The 20,289-nt window shown below is 44.3% G+C and overlaps 1 protein-coding gene across 12 annotated transcripts in view; it reads left to right on the plus strand.

Annotated features, from left to right (window-relative positions):
- The first annotated feature begins 210 nt into the window (after window positions 1-210).
- The window catches only part of mdfi (MyoD family inhibitor), a 51,762-nt gene continuing 31,683 nt past the window's right edge, over window positions 211-20,289 (plus strand). Inside the window, exons 1-3 of one of the 12 annotated variants that reach the window (XM_090241247.1) lie at window positions 227-329; window positions 1,580-1,627; window positions 2,514-2,665. In XM_090241247.1, the coding sequence (XP_090097373.1) occupies window positions 1,626-1,627; window positions 2,514-2,665 (154 nt within the window). In that variant the 5' untranslated portion in view covers window positions 227-329; window positions 1,580-1,625. Of the gene's footprint in view, window positions 882-1,579; window positions 1,628-2,513; window positions 2,666-20,289 lie in introns of all 12 variants that reach the window. The other 11 variants (XM_090241251.1, XM_090241257.1, XM_090241256.1 and 8 more) reach the window with 11 other exon arrangements.

The raw sequence follows: 20,289 nt of genomic DNA on the forward strand, positions 1-20,289 counted from the left end.
TTTAAATGATTAAGATTATTTATGATTATTGTTAAAAATGTGGTGATACATTAATTTCACAGTTACAATGTCTGATTATTGTTTATTGGGCTGGTAGCCCTATATTATTCTACTTCGGTAATAAACATTGATATCATAATCCTAATTATCATATTGAGGCATGCATAATAATATGTAGCGCATCTGAAATAATCTGAGATCCCGTCTCTGGTTCGAGGTTAGGGATTTGTGCCTGGAGGAAGCGCAGTATTCAGTGCTGACTGAAGTTTCCTGTCTAGCAGACTGGAGCTGTCTCCAGACAAGCGTTTGAGAGGAGAAAGAGAGGGAAGGTAAGAAAGAGAGGGTTGAGTGAGGTATGGGCATGGTTAATGATGTCCAAAGTTTCTAAACTGAATTTTCTGCAACAGCTGACAAATCGGGAGTTTGGAAAGTTTAAAAACGTCTTTGGTCACTTTGTAAAGAGCCGAGCTGTAACTGTCAAACCTCTGTAAGCGCTCGGAAAGTTGCACCCGAGACATAGACTGTTCTGGGGACTGCCCTTAGAGCTCGAATTTACATCTGCGCTGCACTGACAGGCGGAGGAACGGCACAGACTGAACTAGTGTCGCCGAAGGGGTTCGCTTTGAAAGGAGAGAAAAACTTATCGGATAAAGTCCTAAATCCACTTTTGCATCGAGAAATGCGCTAAAACTATTCCATGAAGGACTTTATGGAGACGAGAAAAAGAGTTGTGTCTTCGAGACGCGAAAGTTAGATAAGAGGAGAGCAGAAGTGGAGTGGAGATCACCGGAGAGTGAGAGGAGAGTCTACCTGGAAAAAGGGGTCAGATAATGAATTAGCGAACACGGAGTGACCTGTGTCCCACTCCCAGCCCAAACTAAGTAAGTGGATTTGGGAGTTCTTGTCCATCTCCTTGCCTTTTGCTTTCTTATAAATCGAGTTTGAACAGGACCCACAGGGTTGAGTCGGGCTGGCTTAGGGTGAGCATGCATGGACTCGTTAGGTAAACATAATGTGAAGATGCCTCAGTTTAACACAGCTGTGTACACTGGAGGACTTTGTCAACTTCATAAGGTTTTCTAACATAGTTAAATGTTTTATAATAGCTTAAGTCATTAAAAGTTTGATAACATTTCGATTTTATTATCATATCACCTTTGTAGGATGCACATATTTCAGATGCAATTGAGATAATATGCTACTGTAACTGTAAAGCCATCTCAGATGACTAAAAGTGCAGAAGCCCATTGAATAGATAGAATTTAGTTGACCAAGGTGAAATCAATTATGGCCAAGAAAGTTCTAGAATGATTCCAGATATTCATGACTCATGAGAAAGGAGAAGTGGAGATTTGTGTCACATGAGAGTACAATACAGGAAATATGAATAGCCTATGTGAATGGCTAATAGGCTGTGCTATATATTGAGCTGTGACAGAGGCCTTGCGTGTGTGTTGCATGAGGAGTGTGAGGGTGCGGAGGCACAGCTGTCCTACAGAGGTGGTCACGAACATGCAGCTGAGCTGGCACTCTCAAATCCCTCGAAGTTGGCTAACTTCTGAACTTTATACATTGTTAGGATTCTGAAACATTTTCAACATTCTGAAGAAAGGGTAATTTATGAGATGTAAATACTCAGTACAAACACTGCATGGTAGTTCAATTTTTTTGTTTGTTTGGTAGATTTTCTCTCCTTTTTCTGTTTCCATGCTGAGGGTGCTCTGCTTTTTGGGGTACTGAGCATGATCTATGATTGGTGTGCTGAGCATGATCTATGATTGGTGTGCTGAGCATGATCTATGATTGGGGTACTGAGCATGATCTATGATTGGTGTGCTGAGCATGATCTATGATTGGTGTGCTGAGCATGATCTATGATTGGTGTGCTGAGCATGATCTATGATTGGTGTGCTGAGCATGATCTATGATTGGTGTGCTGAGCATGATCTATGATTGGGGTACTGAGCATGATCTATGATTGGTGTGCTGAGCATGATCTATGATTGGTGTGCTGAGCATGATCTATGATTGGGGTACTGAGCATGATCTATGATTGGTGTGCTGAGCATGATCTATGATTGGTGTGCTGAGCATGATCTATGATTGGGGTACTGAGCATGATCTATGATTGGTGTGCTGAGCATGATCTGTGATTGGTGTGCTGAGCATGATCTATGATTGGTGTGCTGAGCATGATCTATGATTGGTGTGCTGAGCATGATCTATGATTGGTGTGCTGAGCATGATCTATGATTGGTGTGCTGAGCATGACCTATGATTGGTGTGCTGAGCATGATCTATGATTGGTGTGCAGAGCATGATCTATGATTGGTGTGCGAGCATGATCTATGATTGGTGTGCTGAGCATGATCTATGATTGGTGTGCTGAGCATGATCTATGATTGGTGTGCTGAGCATGATCTACTGTTTTTGTCTTGTAACACTAGAGACAAAACGTGCCATCTGAGAGTAGATGTAGGTTTTCTGACTATATCTCCATTTAAATGTCTCAGGCTTGACTCCTGTTCCCCCAGCCCCAGTGAGCCAATGGATGTGGAGAGGGGCCCTCCTGTCAGCTCACCTGAGCCCCCTGATGATGGGTACCCATGTCCCCCCACGGACAACCCAGTCCCCACCCCCAGTCCAACCCCCACACCCACCACAGGTGAGTGATCTGTAGTGTCATTTACAGTACTCCAGGTCTAAGGGAAGGTAATGTCACTGCACGATGCTAAGCTTCTTTGAAAAGTGCCATCCTATACATAAGGACAGAGCAGGAAATAAGGAGGCCCCATTCAAATACTATAAACATGTATCCTTCCTTGGAGTCTGAAAGAGAAGAGGACGCCACATCAGGTAACTGAGATGCATTGTCAATTGTGCAGTACTACATGCACATGCAATGTTTGCCTGTGTGTTTGAGATTGTGTGTGTGTGTGTGATGAGTTGGAACATGCCTGTCTAAGTGGAGGGGGGACGTGATTACCATCAACAGTGATTGTCTGGATGTTGAAAGGCCTCTGCTATGGTTTGGAGTGTGGTGTGTGTGAGCTTAACTAAGACAGGTAGATGAGCGGCATGTGAGAGTGTGGTGTGTGTGAGCTTAACTAAGACAGGTAGATGAGCAGCATGTGAGTGTGTGGTTGTGTGTGAGCTTAACTAAGACAGGTAGATGAGCAGCATGTGAGTGTGTGGTTGTGTGTGGTTGTGTGTGAGCTTAACTAAGACAGGTAGATGAGCGGCATGTGAGTGTGTGGTTGTGTGTGAGCTTAACTAAGACAGGTAGATGAGCGGCATGTGAGTGTGTGGTTGTGTGTGAGCTTAACTAAGACAGGTAGATGAGCGGCATGTGAGTGTGTGGTTATGTGTGGTTGTGTGTGAGCTTAACTAAGACAGGTAGATGAGCGGCATGTGAGTGTGTGGTTGTGTGTGAGCTTAACTAAGACAGGTAGATGAGCGGCATGTGAGAGTGTGGTGTGTGTGAGCTTAACTAAGACAGGTAGATGAGCGGCATGTGAGAGTGTGGTGTGTGTGAGCTTAACTAAGACAGGTAGATGAGCGGCATGTGAGAGTGTGGTTGTGTGTGAGCCTAACTAAGACAGGTAGATGAGCGGCATGTGAGTGTGTTTTTGTGTGTGAGCCTAACTAAGACAGGTAGATGAGCGGCATGTGAGAGTGTGGTGTGCGTGTATGCATGTGCATGTGTGTGTATATGGCATGTATTCATTGATGTGAGAGAGAGAAAAAGAGAGAGGGAGAGCGAGAGAGAAAAAGAGAGTGAGAAAGAGATACATATAATCACAAGAAGACTGAGAGAAAATAATCCCTGTCAGAGTGAGGGGCTGGTGTGTGTATACTATATGTGTGTGTCTGTATTACACAGTCCTGTGTGGCTCACTCGGTAGAGCATAGCACTTGCAATGCCAGGGTTGTGGGTTCGATTCCCATGGGGGACAAGTATGAAAATGCATGTACTGTAAGTCGCTCTGGATAAGAGAATTTGGCGACTGCTAAATTACGTGCATATGAATCATATTATGTGTGTTTAGTAATGAGAGAGAAGGCTTCTTCACTCATGTGATCCCTGAAAGGGGGATGGTTGTGTGTGTTGCTCTAAGTAATGTCTTAGTGGAGTAGACATAGAGACAGTTTGTACAGTAGGTGAAGATTCTCCCTTCCTTCCAGGACACCTAACTAAGCTCACTGTCAAACCAACAATAAGAATACTGTGCACACGTGTTGTGAGCTACAGCACATGCAGGGTGATATATAAGGGACAGGCCTGAGAGCCTGGAATTCCAAACCCAGGAATAGGTCACCTGGGAATTTTGGGAATGGCAGTTCTCGTTGTCTTCTGAAGCGTGACAAAGAGTCTGGTCATGGTGAGATTCATTGACGGGTGTGTGTCTATGTTTTTATTGGCTAGAATTGTCTTCATTTGTTTCATCTCTATTTGCATCCAAAGTCTCCAGGAAGTCCTGGTAAGAGTACAGAGCTGTTTAAGATCGAGGGAGGTGTGGTTAGGAGTTAGGGAAGTGAAATGGGATGTCAAGTGGTTTGTTGCCATGGGAACCCGCCACAAAAATCCTCTGTGGTGGGAGGAGACTTCTACAGGGCAAGTCTCGACCCAGAACATTAGGATCTAGATTTTAGAAGAACACAATAACATATGAACATGTGGATGCATGTGTGTCTGTCTACCACACACATGCACAAGCGCACACACCACACCACACACCTCCGAAGCTTTGTGACTAATCATCAGAAATGTAAGTAGGCCAGCATTTCCCAAACTATGGGTCACAACCCTATGTGGGGTCGCCTGATTTGAAAATGGGGTCACGAGTGAGAATCAAATATCGAATACAAGTTGTGCTTGGTTCATAGACCCTTGTTACGTCAGAAACCTCAGGTAGCCGCTAGAAGCAGTTGTAATAAACAGAGTGGTTTCTGTTTTCTTCCTACAAATGTCGCTCTATCTTTTGAACGGTTAAGCTACACAATATTATGACCCCATCACTGAAAGATAAGACTCGCAGGAACTGAGAAAAAAAATACGAAATAAAAATTTGGCCACAAAGAAAAGGTCTGTCTTCTGTTTCCCTCAAGCTGCGTAGTTCATTAGAACAGAGAGGACCAGACACTAAATCAGACGAGGGCTAAAAGAGCATCATCAATGATGATGTTCTGTTCTACACAGAAAAAGGGGGTGGGTTGATTTGGGTTGATGGGTATGAGTTTAGGTGGTTGAGGAAGAGTAGGGGATGAGAGTGGGGAATGAGGACTGGCTTCACTGCCACAGAGGGTAACAAGGACCTGCTTTCATCACTTACCTGCCCCCCACACCCTCCCAGAATACCAGACCAGCACTGGGCCCGTATCAGAAGAGGAGATCACACACACACACATGGCCCATTGAGTTCTGCTACCTGAGTTGGTACCACAGGGATGTGTGTTTGTGTGTCGAGAGTGGTTCTGACTTCTTATTTGGTCTAGCTTCATCAGCAGCAGTGCTGTGCTCTGCCCAAAATGTATTTTCAATTCAATTCAAGGGCTTTATTGGCATGGGAAACATGTGTTAACATTGCCAAAGCAAGTGAGTTAGATAATATATAAAGTGAAATAAACAATAATAAAAATGAACAGTAAACATTACACATACAGAAGTTTCAAAACAATAAAGACATTACAAATGTCATATTATACAGTGTTTTAACAATGTACAAATGGTTAAGGTATACAATGGTTAAGGTATACTCTAATTCTCTCTCTCTCTCTCTCTCCCATTCTAAATACAACCAACTGTATCCCGTCTCTCTCTCTCTGCCACTGCCTCTCTCTCTCTCTCTCTCAATTCAATTCAATTCAATTCAAGGGCTTTATTGGCATGGGAAACATGTGTTAACATTGCCAAAGCAAGTGAGGTAGACAACATACAAAGTGAAAATATAAAGTGAAAAACAACAAAAATTAACAGTAAACATTACACATACAGAGGTTTCAAAACAGTAAAGACATTACAAATGTCATATTATATATATATATACAGTGTTTTAACAATGTACAAATGGTTAAAGGACACAAGATAAAATAAATAAGCATAAATATGGGTTGTATTTACAATGGTGTGTGTTCTTCACTGGTTGCCCTTTTCTCGTGGCAACAGGTCACAAATCTTGCTGCTGTGATGGCACACTGTGGAATTTCACCCAGTAGATATGGGAGTTTTTCAAATTTGGATTTGTTTTCGAATTCTTTGTGGATCTGTGTAATCTGAGGGAAATATGTCTCTCTAATATGGTCATACATTGGGCAGGAGGTTAGGAAGTGCAGCTCAGTTTCCACCTCATTTTGTGGGCAGTGAGCACATAGCCTGTCTTCTCTTGAGAGCCATGTCTGCCTACGGCGGCCTTTCTCAATAGCAAGGCTATGCTCACTGAGTCTGTACATAGTCAAAGCTTTCCTTAATTTTGGGTCAGTCACAGTGGTCAGGTATTCTGCCGCTGTGTACTCTCTGTTTAGGGCCAAATAGCATTCTAGTTTGCTCTGTTTTTTTGTTAATTCTTTCCAATGTGTCAAGTAATTATCTTTTTGTTTTCTCATGATTTGGTTGGGTCTAATTGTGCTGTTGTCCTGGGGCTCTGTAGGGTGTGTTTGTGTTTGTGAACAGAGCCCCAGGACCAGCTTGCTTAGGGGACTCTTCTCCAGGTTCATCTCTCTGTAGGTGATGGCTTTGTTATGGAAGGTTTGTGAATCACTTCCTTTTAGGTGGTTGTAGAATTTAACGGCTCTTTTCTGGATTTTGATAATTAGTGGGTATTGGCCTAATTCTGCTCTGCATGCATTATTTGGTGTTCTACGTTGTACACGGAGGATATTTTTGCAGAATTCTGCGTGCAGAGTCTCAATTTGGTGTTTGTCCCATTTTGTGAAGTCTTGGTTGGTGAGCGGACCCCAGACCTCACAACCATAAAGGGCAATGGGCTCTATGACTGATTCAAGTATTTTTAGCCAAATCCTAATTGGTATGTTGAAATTTATGTTTCTTTTGATGGCATAGAATGCCCTTCTTGCCTTGTCTCTCAGATCGTTCACAGCTTTGTGGAAGTTACCTGTGGCGCTGATGTTTAGGCCAAGGTATGTATAGTTTTTTGTGTGCTCTAGGGCAACAGTGTCTAGATTGAATTTGTATTTGTGGTCCTGGTGACTGGACCTTTTTTGGAACACCATTATTTTGGTCTTACTGAGATTTACTGTCAGGGCCCAGGTCTGACAGAATCTGTGCATAAGATCTAGGTGCTGCTGTAGGCCCTCCTTGGTTGGTGACAGAAGCACCAGATCATCGGCAAACAGCAGACATTTGACTTCGGATTCTAGCAGTGGGAGGCCGGGTGCTGCAGACTTTTCTAGTGCCCGCGCCAATTCGTTGATATATATGTTGAAGAGGGTGGGGCTTAAACTGCATCCCTGTCTAACCCCACGACCCTGTGTGAAGAAATGTGTGTGTTTTTTGCCAATTTTAACCGCACACTTGTTGTTTGTGTACATGGATTTTATAATGTCGTATGTTTTACCCCCAACACCACTTTCCATCAGTTTGTATAGCAGACCCTCATGCCAGATTGAGTCGAAGGCTTTTTTGAAATCAACAAAGCATGAGAAGACTTTGCCTTTGTTTTGGTTTGTTTGGTTGTCAATTAGGGTGTGCAGGGTGAATACATGGTCTGTTGTACGGTAATTTGGTAAAAAGCCAATTTGACATTTGCTCAGTACATTGTTTTCATTGAGGAAATGTACGAGTCTGCTGTTAATAATAATGCAGAGGATTTTCCCAAGGTTACTGTTGACACATATTCCACGGTAGTTATTGGGGTCAAATTTGTCTCCACTTTTGTGGATTGGGGTGATCAGTCCTTGGTTCCAAATATTGGGGAAGATGCCAGAGCTAAGTATGATGTTAAAGAGTTTTAGTATAGCCAATTGGAATTTGTTGTCTGTATATTTGATCATTTCATTGAGGATACCATCAACACCACAGGCCTTTTTGGGTTGGAGGGTTTTTATTTTGTCCTGTAACTCATTCAATGTAATTGGATAATCCAGTGGGTTCTGGTAGTCTTTAATAGATGATTCTAAGATCTGTATTTGATCATGTATATGTTTTTGCTCTTTATTCTTTGTTATAGAGCCAAAAAGATTGGAGAAGTGGTTTACCCATACATCTCCATTTTGGATAGATAATTCTTCTTGTTGTTGTTTGTTTAGTGTTTTCCAATTTTCCCAGAAGTGGTTAGAGTCTATGGATTCTTCAATTGCATTGAGCTGATTTCTGACATGCTGTTCCTTCTTTTTCCGTAGTGTATTTCTGTATTGTTTTAGTGATTCACCATAGTGAAGGCGTAGACTCAGGTTTTCCGGGTCTCTATGTTTTTGGTTGGACAGGTTTCTCAATTTCTTTCTTAGATTTTTGCATTCTTCATCAAACCATTTGTCATTATTGTTAATTTTCTTCGGTTTTCTATTTGAGATTTTTAGATTTGATAGGGAAGCTGAGAGGTCAAATATACTGTTAAGATTTTCTACTGCCAAGTTTACACCTTCACTATTACAGCGGAACGTTTTACCCAGGAAATTGTCTAAAAGGGATTGAATTTGTTGTTGCCTAATTGTTTTTTGGTAGGTTTCCAAACTGCATTCCTTCCATCTATAGCATTTCTTAATGTTACTCAGTTCCTTTGGCTTTGATGCCTCATGATTGATTATTGCTCTGTTTAAGTAGACTGTGATTTTGCTGTGGTCTGATAGGGGTGTCAGTGGGCTGACTGTGAACGCTCTGAGAGACTCTGGGTTGAGGTCGGTGATAAAGTAGTCTACAGTACTACTGCCAAGAGATGAGCTATAGGTGTACCTACCATAGGAGTCCCCTCGAAGCCTACCGTTGACTATGTACATACCCAGCGTGCGACAGAGCTGCAGGAGTTGTGACCCGTTTTTGTTGGTTATGTTGTCATAGTTGTGCCTAGGGGGGCATATGTGGGAGGGAATGCTGTCACCTCCAGGCAGGTGTTTGTCCCCCTGTGTGCTTAGGGTGTCAGGTTCTTGTCCGGTTCTGGCATTTAGGTCGCCACAGACTAGTACATGTCCCTGGGCCTGGAAATGATTGATTTCCCCCTCCAGGATGGAGAAGCTGTCTTCATTAAAATATGGGGATTCTAGTGGGGGGATATAGGTAGCACACAGGAGGACATTTTTCTCTGTTAGGATAATTTCCTTTTGAATTTCTAGCCAAATGTAAAATGTTCCTGTTTTGATTAATTTAATGGAGTGAGTTAGGTCTGCTCTATACCAAATTAGCATACCCCCTGAGTCCCTTCCCTGTTTCACACCTGGTAGTTTGGTGGATGGGACTACCAGCTCTCTGTAACCTAGAGGGCAACCAGTGGGTCCGTCTCCTCTATACCAGGTTTCTTGCAGGATGACAATGTCTGTATTACCGATTTCTTTGGTGAAGTCCGGGTTTCTGCTCTTTAGGCCAAAGGCAGATGACCTCAGGCCTTGGATATTCCATGATAATATAGTGAAGGCTTTTTGTTCCATAGAGTGTCCAATGTTGTTGGTCGTGGTTTGGCCTCAGGCCAGTAAGTGTGAGCAGAGCCTGCTGAGCATCTGGTACATGCCATTGGCTTCGGCGAGTGTGAGAGTGGGGGTTGGGACTGTTTGCCCGCTCACTACCTGGGCGTATGTGTGGCTTCCATGTTGAGGCCCTCTTTGCGGGGGTGGGGTGCATGGGGTGGGCAGGAGTGGCATAGGTCTGACCTGGGTGGGCCTAAATGGGGTGTGGGCATGGTTGACGTGGGGGGGTGTTGATTGGTTGGGGTGGGGGTGTGGATGTGTCTGGGTGTACTGTGGTCTGGATGTAATTCCTCTTGGCGTGGGTCCTCTATGTGTAGGTCCAGGGGGGGGTCCTGCAGATCTGGGAGGGTGTCTCGCTGGTCTGGATGGGGTGTCTATTGATCTGTTGCTCCTGTGTGAAGTGTTGGGGATACGTTTGAGAGCGATGTCCTTTAGAGTTCGGGCAAAGGTGGGCACTGCTGCCTTGTAGAGGTGGACCTGGTCATAGAGGCTGTTCAAGTCCAGGGTGGAGTGGTGGGCCAGGAAAACGTTTGGTTTTGAGGCACAGTCACGGGAAATACTTGCATTTACCCGCTGTATTGTGGCAGGGTGGAAGTCTTTTCGTGGTAGCAGGGTGGAGATAACCACTTGTGCGTTGGGGAAAGTAGAAGAAGCCTTTTCAATCACTCTCTTCAGTGCTGTGGCCACTCTTTCCTGCAGTGCTCTCAGGTCGTTTGTGCCTGTGTGTATTATTATGTGGCTGGGTGAGCCTAGTTTGGCCTCAGACAGAAGGTCGAGGGCACGCTGGGTGTTTGGACACCAGAGTTTAGACACACTGTGTTTGGGAAAAAGTTTTTTTTCTTCTATATATTTCCCATTTGAGTCCATAAGTAGTACAATCTGTGTCTTGTGTTTGTCCTCAGTGGGTGTGGGGGGGTTGTCAAAAGGGCTATCAGGGTGGCTGACAGGGGGGGTGCTCAGAGGGGGTGAGAGCCTCTGGGCTTGGGGTTCTTCATTTGTCTGTTCTGCTGTGATTTCGACTCTATGGTCAGGGTCTGGTGTGGACTGTTCTGCTGTGGTGTCGACTCTATGTTCAGGGTCTGGTGTGGACTGTTCTGCTGTGGTGTCGAGACTTTTGTTGGGTGCTGAAGTGGGCTGTTCTGCTGGCTTCTCTGTGGGGGTGGCCACCTCTCTAGTGGGTTGTTCTCTGTCACACGCCGTCCCCATCAACTTCTCCTCCATCCCCCTCAACCTCTCCTCCACCAGCAGTCTGATACTCTCCTCTAGTGCTCTGTTCTGCTCCTCTTTCTCCTGTTGTATTTGTCTCACCACTGTCCAAAGTGCAGATATGTCTCTGTCCACCTCCAGCTCTCCGGGTCTGGTTAAGGGGCTGTTGTTGTGCTGGACTGTTGTCTGGGTCTGCGCTGACTGAAGTGTAATCACCTGCTGTTCCAGCTCCACCTGTCTTACCTCCAGCTGGGTGAATTTGTCCTTCATTTCAATGAGGGAGTGGTAATCTGTGCTGGGAGGTTGACTCTCCACTGGGGGTTGCTCATCTGTGGGGTTACATAATGAAGAGGTCTGGTCTGACCCGCTCTGTGTGGGGGTATCATTATCAAGGCAGAGCTTCTCCTGCTGGGCTAATTCTTTGATTAGGTGAAAGTCCAGCTGAAACTGTTTGTGGTTATTCTGTACCATTACTGATCCGGATTTATAGATATTTATATTACTTAACTCAGAGTCCTCGTTATCAAGTATTCTGAGTTTCCACCCCTCGTTAATCCCCCCTCTCGTAACAAAGGGGTAGTGTGCTAATATAGCACTGTGCCATGCCAGGGGATGGTTTGTGTGGAAGATGAGGTTGCTGATGTTCCCATTTTTGTAATAGTCAGCAAAAAGTGTCTCTTGATTTTCCATAAGGAGCTTCTTCTTGTGGTCTTTTCTTGCCTTATCATTCTTTACATGCAAAGGGTACTGTATTTTAATTACCTCTGAACAGCGGGAGGGAGCTTCTAAGGCCTCTCCATTTGGTTGGGGTAGACTGTGTGACTCTCCTGCCATTGTTGGGCTAATGAGCTTTGACACCTCTCACTTGACACGTCAGTGCTAGTTGAAGTCAGTTCCAGGTTGGATGGTGTTTTCAGGTTTCTGTTGTTTTCCAGAGAATTTGCTGTATAGGGTAAAAAATCCTTGGTTGTTGTGAACTTTCCAGGTGATTCCGTAATTCCGTCCAAAATGAGGTTGTAGGTTTTAAGTTTTGATTTGAAGTAGGGGTTATGTTGAAGAGGGTAGAATCCAGTATGTGTTCCTGACAAAAAATCCAAGTTTATCTAACTCCTAACCTATCTTTTTTAAAGAAAATGCTGAAAAATGCTTTCTCAATAGCAAGGCTATGCTCACTGAGTCTGTACATAGTCAAAGCTTTCCTTAATTTTGGGTCGGTCACAGTGGTCAGGTATTCTGCCGCTGTGTACTCTCTGTTTAGGGCCAAATAGCATTCTAGTTTGCTCTGTTTTTTTGTTAATTCTTTCCAATGTGTCAAGTAATTATCTTTTTGTTTTCTCATGATTTGGTTGGGTCTAATTGTGCTGTTGTCCTGGGGCTCTGTAGGGTGTGTTTGTGTTTGTGAACAGAGCCCCAGGACCAGCTTGCTTAGGGGACTCTTCTCCAGGTTCATCTCTCTGTAGGTGATGGCTTTGTTATGGAAGGTTTGTGAATCACTTCCTTTTAGGTGGTTGTAGAATTTGACGGCTCTTTTCTGGATTTTGATAATTAGTGGGTATCGGCCTAATTCTGCTCTGCATGCATTATTTGGTGTTCTACGTTGTACACGGAGGATATTTTTGCAGAATTCTGCGTGCAGAGTCTCAATTTGGTGTTTGTCCCATTTTGTGAAGTCTTGGTTGGTGAGCGGACCCCAGACCTCACAACCATAAAGGGCAATGGGCTCTATGACTGATTCAAGTATTTTTAGCCAAATCCTAATTGGTATGTTGAAATTTATGTTTCTTTTGATGGCATAGAATGCCCTTCTTGCCTTGTCTCTCAGATCGTTCACAGCTTCTCTCTATCTATCCCATTCTAAATACAACCAACTGTATCCCGTCTCTCTCTCTCTGCCTCCCTCTCTCTCTCTCTCTCTCTCTCTCTCTCTCTCTGCCTCTCTCTCTCTCTGCCTCTCTCCTGCCTCTCTATCCCATTCTAAATACAACCAACGGTATCCCGTCTCTCTCTCTCTGCCTCTCTCTCCCTCTCTCTATCTATCCCATTCTAAATACAACCAACGGTATCCCGTCTCTCTCTCTCTGCCTCTCTCTCCCTCTCTCTATCTATCCCATTCTAAATACAACCAACGGTATCCCGTCTCTCTCTCTCTGCCTCTCTCTCCCTCTCTCTATCTATCCCATTCTAAATACAACCAACTGTATCCCGTCTCTCCTCTCTCTCTCTCTCTATCTCTATCTATCCCATTCTAAATACAACCAACTGTATCCCGTCTCTCCTCTCTCTCTCTCTATCTATCCCATTCTAAATACAACCAACTGTATCCCGTCTCTCCTCTCTCTCTATCTCTATCTATCCCATTCTAAATACAACCAACTGTATCCCGTCTCTCCTCTCTCTCTATCTCTATCTATCCCATTCTAAATACAACCAACTGTATCCCGTCTCTCTCTCTCTCTCTCTGCCCCTCTCTCTCTCTCTCTGCCTCTCTCTCTCTCTCTCTATCCCATTCTAAATACAACCAACTGTATCCCGTCTCTCTCTCTCTGCCTCTCTCTCTCTCTATCTCTCTCTCTGCCTCTGCCTCTCTATCCCACTCTCTGCCTCTGCCTCTCTCTCTCTCTCTCTCTCTCTCTCTCTCTCTCTCTCTCTCTCTCTCTCTCTCTCTCTCTCTCTCTCTCTCTCTCTCTCTCTCTCTCTCTCTCTCTCTCTCTCTCTCTCTCTTCCCCCCCATTCCACCTCTATCTGTATTGTTCTCCTCTCTATAGCTCTTAAAACCGTGTGTGTGATGTGTAATTTGCTTTCTTTCACTGATGGAAAAAATGTTGGTGCAGTTTGAGGCATTTTTACGACGAAGTTCAACTATGAAAAAGCATGGGAATTTGTTTTCCCATCCTCTCCAACTCTGATACACATTTGGCTCTCACTGAACTGGCCTACTGTAGCTGCTGGCCTAGAGAATGCAGGAAAGCACGGATACAGAGGCTGTACTGCTCCTTAACCATGGCTGGTCCTTGGAGTGAAGATAATCTAGACATTGTTCTCCCCTACTGGAACTCTAGGGTTGTCTCTTTACTTTCATTTCTATGGTTTGATGCTTTGCAGATGGTGGTCTTAATGTTCAGTGCTTTGCGGAGGGTGTCTGCAGTGTGTTTTAGAGGAGGGATGTCAAACGTTCAGGATGCCGCACAGACTGGTCTAGAACGAGCAGTTAAATGCAGTTTGAGAGAATTTTTAAACTCTCTAAATGGTTAAATGCGAGAGAAATAGATGTTTGTGAGTGGGCAACATACTATCATCTTAAACTGTTTAATGATTTTGGCATATTAAATCATGTTATGTTGGGATAATATCCCTAATGTGGTCAGTTTGTGTTACAACCTTACACAAGCTTGCACATCCTTTTGACTTCAGATCTGTGATGTTAATATATATGTGTATAGTCATCATGATGGCATAAGATCGATTGGTTGAAACAGATCAATATCTTTGGTTTTGTACTGTTGATTTTGTAACAAGCTCTGGGGTGCACAGGACTTTTCTAACTTAAATGGCACAAACATTTTTGGGCGGTCTCTCTATAAAACATTTGTTGGCCACATACCAATACACAGATTTGACAGTCAAACTATCACTTAAAGTAAATAGCAGCCAACTGTTGTCACTGTCGATATCCTATGCTGCATCGTGATTCTGTCCAGATGTAATAGGGCAGTGTGATGGCAATTGCATCGTCTTTGGATCTATTGGGGCGGTAAGCAAATTGATGTGGGTCTATGGTGTCAGGTAAGGTAGAGGTGATATGATCCTTAACTAGCCTCTCAAAACACTTTGTGGTGACAGGAGTGAGTGCTACGGGGCAATAGTCATTTAGTTTACCAGTGCTTTCTTTGGTGCAGGAACAATGGTGGACATCTTGAAGCAAGTGGGGACCGCAGCCTGGGATAGGGAGTGAATACATTTGAGGATGTGATTAGGGATGTCGTCTGGGCCGGCAGCCTTGCGAGGGTTAAAATGCTTAAATGTCTCACTCACGTCGGCCACGGAAAAGGAGAGTCCTTGGTAGCGGGCCGCGTCAGTGGCACTGTTTTATCCTCAAAGCCGGCGAAGAAGGTGTTTAGCTTGTCTGGAAGTAAGACGTTGGTATCCGCGATGTGGCTGTGATTGACTGTAGACCCTGCCACATACGTCTCGTGTCTGAGCCGTTGAATTGTGACTCCACTTTGTCTCTATCCTGACATTTTGCCTGTTTGATTGCCTTACTGAGGGAATAACCACACTGTTTATATTCAGCCATATTCCCAGTCATCTTGCCGTGGTTAAATGCTGTGGTTCCTGCTTTCATTTTTGCGCAAATGCTGCCATCTATCCACAGTTTCTGATTTGAGTAGGTTTTAATAGTCACAGTGGGTACAACATCTCCTATACACTTCCTGATGAACTCAGTCACCATATCCGTGTATTCGTCAATGTTATTCTCAGAGGCTACCGGGAACATATCCCACACACACACATGTAATAAGTAATGTAATAAGACAAACATTCTGGCCTAATAATGTAAGAAATGACACACAAAAAAAACGAAATACTGCAAAGTTGCTCAGGAGCTAGAAGCAGAGCTGCCATATCTGTCAGCACCATGGTAACCATTTGGAGCTGTGTTGATGTAGAATGTGGCAGTGGAGGTAGTGTCTATGTTAGATGCCTTTCTAATGGTCTTGATGCTTCTCTGATGTTGTCTTTGTTTCTTTTTAACGCAGACAAACACTTGGCTGTTGACGATGTCTCCTGGCAATAGTCCAATATCTGGACAGCAAATTCAAATTGCATGAAAGCCAGGAGGCCTAACACACAGACAGACACTCAATGTCTTCTCAATGATGACCTTTGAAACCTCGTTAGCATAAAATTCCTGTTTATTCTGTGTGGCAAATAGAGATGCATGATCTCACAAACGTGTGTGTTTCTAACGTTGTTTCCCAGAAGAAGTCTGACACCAAGTAGCACAATTCAATTCCTCTTAGGCCTGTTTAACAGCAGACAGTTTCAGTCTTTAATTAGCTTACACTTCTGCCTCATTCTCTCTAAGCAACAATAATGTGGCTTTCTGGACTCATTCCAGCATTCCTCTCAGAATGCGCTTTTCTCTCAAGTGTGTGTTTGACTCCTGGCTGGGTTTCAGGGCAGATTAGGCTGCGCTGTTTCTCTCTGTGTGTGTTTGGCGGGGGGGGGGGGGGGGGGCATTGAGGATATGCCACAGAGGACAGGAGCATATCTCCATGACTAATTGTTTTCCTTTTGTCTTATTAATGTCTTAATTACCCCTGAACCAACCATCACACACACACTCACATTTTTCAGAGGGGGGAAATGGATGTAACGCTATATAGCAAAGCTTAATTGACTGGAGGTATTTGGGGGGATCATTGAACATATGGATGGGATGAGAGGCCATACAGTTCAAGTTGGAAGTTTACATAAACTTAGGTTGGAGTCATTAGAACTTGTTTTTAAACTACTCCACAAATTTCTTGTTAACAAACCATTGTTTTGGCAAGTCGGTTAGGATATCTACTTTGTGCATGACATTTTCCCGACAATTGTTTACAGACAGATAATTTCACTTATAATTCACTGTATCACAATTCCAGTGGGTCAGAAGTTTACATACAATAAGTTGACTGTGCCTTTAAACAGCTTAGAAAATTCCAGAAAATTATGTCAGGGCTTTAGAAGCTTCTGATTGACTCAAATTATGTCAATTAGCCAATTGGATGTGTATCTTTGGATGTATTTCATCTGCACAAACAATAGTACGCAAGTATAAACACCATCTGACCACGCAGCCGTCATACCACTCAGGAAGGAGACGTGTTCTTTCTCCTGAAGATGAACGTACTTTGGTGCAAAAAGTGTAAATCAATCCCAGAACAACAGCAAAGGACCTTGTGATGATGCTGGAGGAAACCGGTACAAAAGTATTTATATCCACAGTAAAACGAGTCCTATATCGACATAACCTGAAAGGCCGCTCAGCAAGGAAGAAGCCACTGCTCCAAAACCGCCATAAAAAAAGCCAGACTACGGTTTGCAACTGCACATGGGGACAACGATCTTACTTTTTGGAGAAATGTCCTCTGGTCTGATGAAACAAAAATAGAACTGTTTGGCCATAATGACCATAATGGCCATAATGACATCTCAAGACATCAGTCAGGAATTTAAAGCTTGGTTGCAAATGGGTCTTCCAATTGGACAATGACCCCAAGCATACTTACAAAGTTGTGGCAATATGGCTTAAGGGCAACAAAATCAAGGTATTGGAGTGGCCATCACAAAGCACTGACCTCAATCCTATAGAAAATGTGTTGGCAGAACTGAAAAAGCTTTTTCGAGCAAAGAGGCCCACAAAGCTTGTGGAAGGCAAGCTTCCCACAATTTAAAGGCAATGCTACCAAATACTAATTGAGTATATGTAAACTTCTGACCCACTGGGAATGTGATGAAAGAATTAAAAACTGAAATCATTCTCTCTCCTATTATTCTGACATTTCACATTTTTTTTCAATTTAAAGTTTTATCAGAGGACAAACCATTCACAGAGAGAAACTGATATCTTTCCGACAGATAAGATCTAAACCAGGCCAGAACTTGTCCGTTTAGACCAATTTGGGTTTCCAATCTCTCCAAAAGAATGTGGTGATCGATGGTATCAAAAGCAGCACTAAGGTCTAGGAGCACGAGGACAGATGCAGAGCCTCGGTCCGATGCCATTAAAATGTAATTTACCACCTTCACAAGTGCCGTCTCAGTGCTATGATGGGGTCTAAAACCAGACTGAAGCATTTCGTATACATTGTTTGTCTTCAGGAAGGCAGTGAGTTGCTGCGCAACAGCCTTTTCTAAAAATTTTGAGAGCAGTGATGTTTTGTTGCTGGGCAACACGGACTTTCAACTCCCTCCAAAGATTTTCTATGGGGTTGAGATCTGGAGACTGGCTAGGCCACTCAGGACCTTGAAATGCTTCTTACGAAGCCACTCCTTCGTTGCCCGGGCGGTGTGTTTGCAACGAAAACATGCGGTCTCTCCTTCACTGCAGCCGAGGTGAGTAAGACATTTAAACGTGTTAACCCTCGCAAGGCTGCAGGCCCAGACGGCATCCCCAGCCGCGCCCTCAGAGCATGCGCAGACCAGCTGGCCGGTGTGTTTACGGACATATTCAATCAATCCCTATACCAGTCTGCTGTTCCCACATGCTTCAAGAGGGCCACCATTGTTCCTGTTCCCAAGAAAGCTAAGGTAACTGAGCTAAACGACTACCGCCCGGTAGCACTCACTTCCGTCATCATGAAGTGCTTTGAGAGACTAGTCAAGGACCATATCACCTCCACCCTACCTGACACCCTAGACCCACTCCAATTTGCTTACCGCCCAAATAGGTCCACAGACGATGCAATCTCAACCACACTGCACACCGCCCTAACCCATCTGGACAAGAGGAATACCTATGTGAGAATGCTGTTCATTGACTACAGCTCGGCATTCAACACCATAGTACCCTCCAAGCTCGTCATCAAGCTCGAGACCCTGGGTCTCGACCCCGCCCTGTGCAACTGGGTACTGGACTTCCTGACGGGCCGCCCCCAGGTGGTGAGGGTAGGCAACAACATCTCCTCCCCGCTGATCCTCAACACTGGGGCCCCACAAGGGTGCGTTCTGAGCCCTCTCCTGTACTCCCTGTTCACCCACGACTGCGTGGCCACGCACGCCTCCAACTCAATCATCAAGTTTGCGGACGACACAACAGTGGTAGGCTTGATTACCAACAACGACGAGACGGCCTACAGGGAGGAGGTGAGGGCCCTCGGAGTGTGGTGTCAGGAAAATAACCTCACACTCAACGTCAACAAAACTAAGGAGATGATTGTGGACTTCAGGAAACAGCAGAGGGAACACCCCCCTATCCACATCGATGGAACAGTAGTGGAGAGGGTAGCAAGTTTTAAGTTCCTCGGCATACACATCACAGACAAACTGAATTGGTCCACTCACACAGACAGCATTGTGAAGAAGGCGCAGCAGCGCCTCTTCAACCTCAGGAGGCTGAAGAAATTCGGCTTGTCACCAAAAGCACTCACAAACTTCTACAGATGCACAATCGAGAGCATCCTGGCGGGCTGTATCACCGCCTGGTACGGCAACTGCTCCGCCCTCAACCGTAAGGCTCTCCAGAGGGTGGTGAGGTCTGCACAACGCATCACCGGGGGCAAACTACCTGCCCTCCAGGACACCTACACCACCCGATGTCACAGGAAGGCCATAAAGATCATCAAGGACATCAACCACCCGAGCCACTGCCTGTTCACCCCGCTATCATCCAGAAGGCGAGGTCAGTACAGGTGCATCAAAGCTGGGACCGAGAGACTGAAAAACAGCTTCTATCTCAAGGCCATCAGACTGTTAAACAGCCACCACTAACATTGAGTGGCTGCTGCCAACACACTGACACTGACTCAACTCCAGCCACTTTAATAATGGGAATTGATGGGAAATGATGTAAATATATCACTAGCCACTTTAAACAATGCTACCTTATATAATGTTACTTACCCTACATTATTCATCTCATATGCATACGTATATACTGTACTCTATATCATCGACTGTATCCTTATGTAATACATGTATCACTAGCCACTTTAACTATGCCACTTTGTTTACATTCTCATCTCATATCGATATACTGTACTCGATACCATCTACTGTATCTTGCCTATGCTGCTCTGTACCATCACTCATTCATATATCCTTATGTACATATTCTTTATCCCCTTACACTGTGTACAAGACAGTAGTTTTGGAATTGTTAGTTAGATTACTTGTTGGTTATTACTGCATTGTCGGAACTAGAAGCACAAGCATTTCGCTACACTCGCATTAACATCTGCTAACCATGTGTATGTGACAAATAACATTTGATTTGATTTGATCATTGTCATGCTGAAAGAACCAGTCACGTTTCATCTTCAATGCCCTTGCTGATGGAAGGAGGTTTTCACTCAAAATCCCACGATACATGGCCCCATTCATTCTTTCCTTTACACGGATCACTCGTCCTTGTCCCTTTGCAGAAAAACAGCCTCAAAGCCTGATGTTTCCACCCCCATGCTTCACAGTAGGTATGGTGTTCTTTGGATACAACTCAGCATTCTTTGTCCTCCAAACACGACGAGTTGAGTTTTTACCAAAAAGTTCTATTTTGGTTTCATCTTCTTCTGGATCATCCAAATGCTCTCTAGCAAACTTCAGACGGGCCTGGACATGTACTGGCTTAAGCAAGGAGACACATCTGGCACTGCAGGATTTGATTCCCTGGTGGCGTAGTGTGTTACTGATGGTAGGCTTTGTTGCTTTGGTCCCAGCTCTCTGCAGGTCATTCACTAGGTCCCCCCG

Source organism: Oncorhynchus mykiss, chromosome 7 (assembly GCF_057628025.1).
Source record: "Oncorhynchus mykiss isolate SJ-2025 chromosome 7, ASM5762802v1, whole genome shotgun sequence".
Taxonomy (NCBI): domain Eukaryota; kingdom Metazoa; phylum Chordata; class Actinopteri; order Salmoniformes; family Salmonidae; genus Oncorhynchus; species Oncorhynchus mykiss.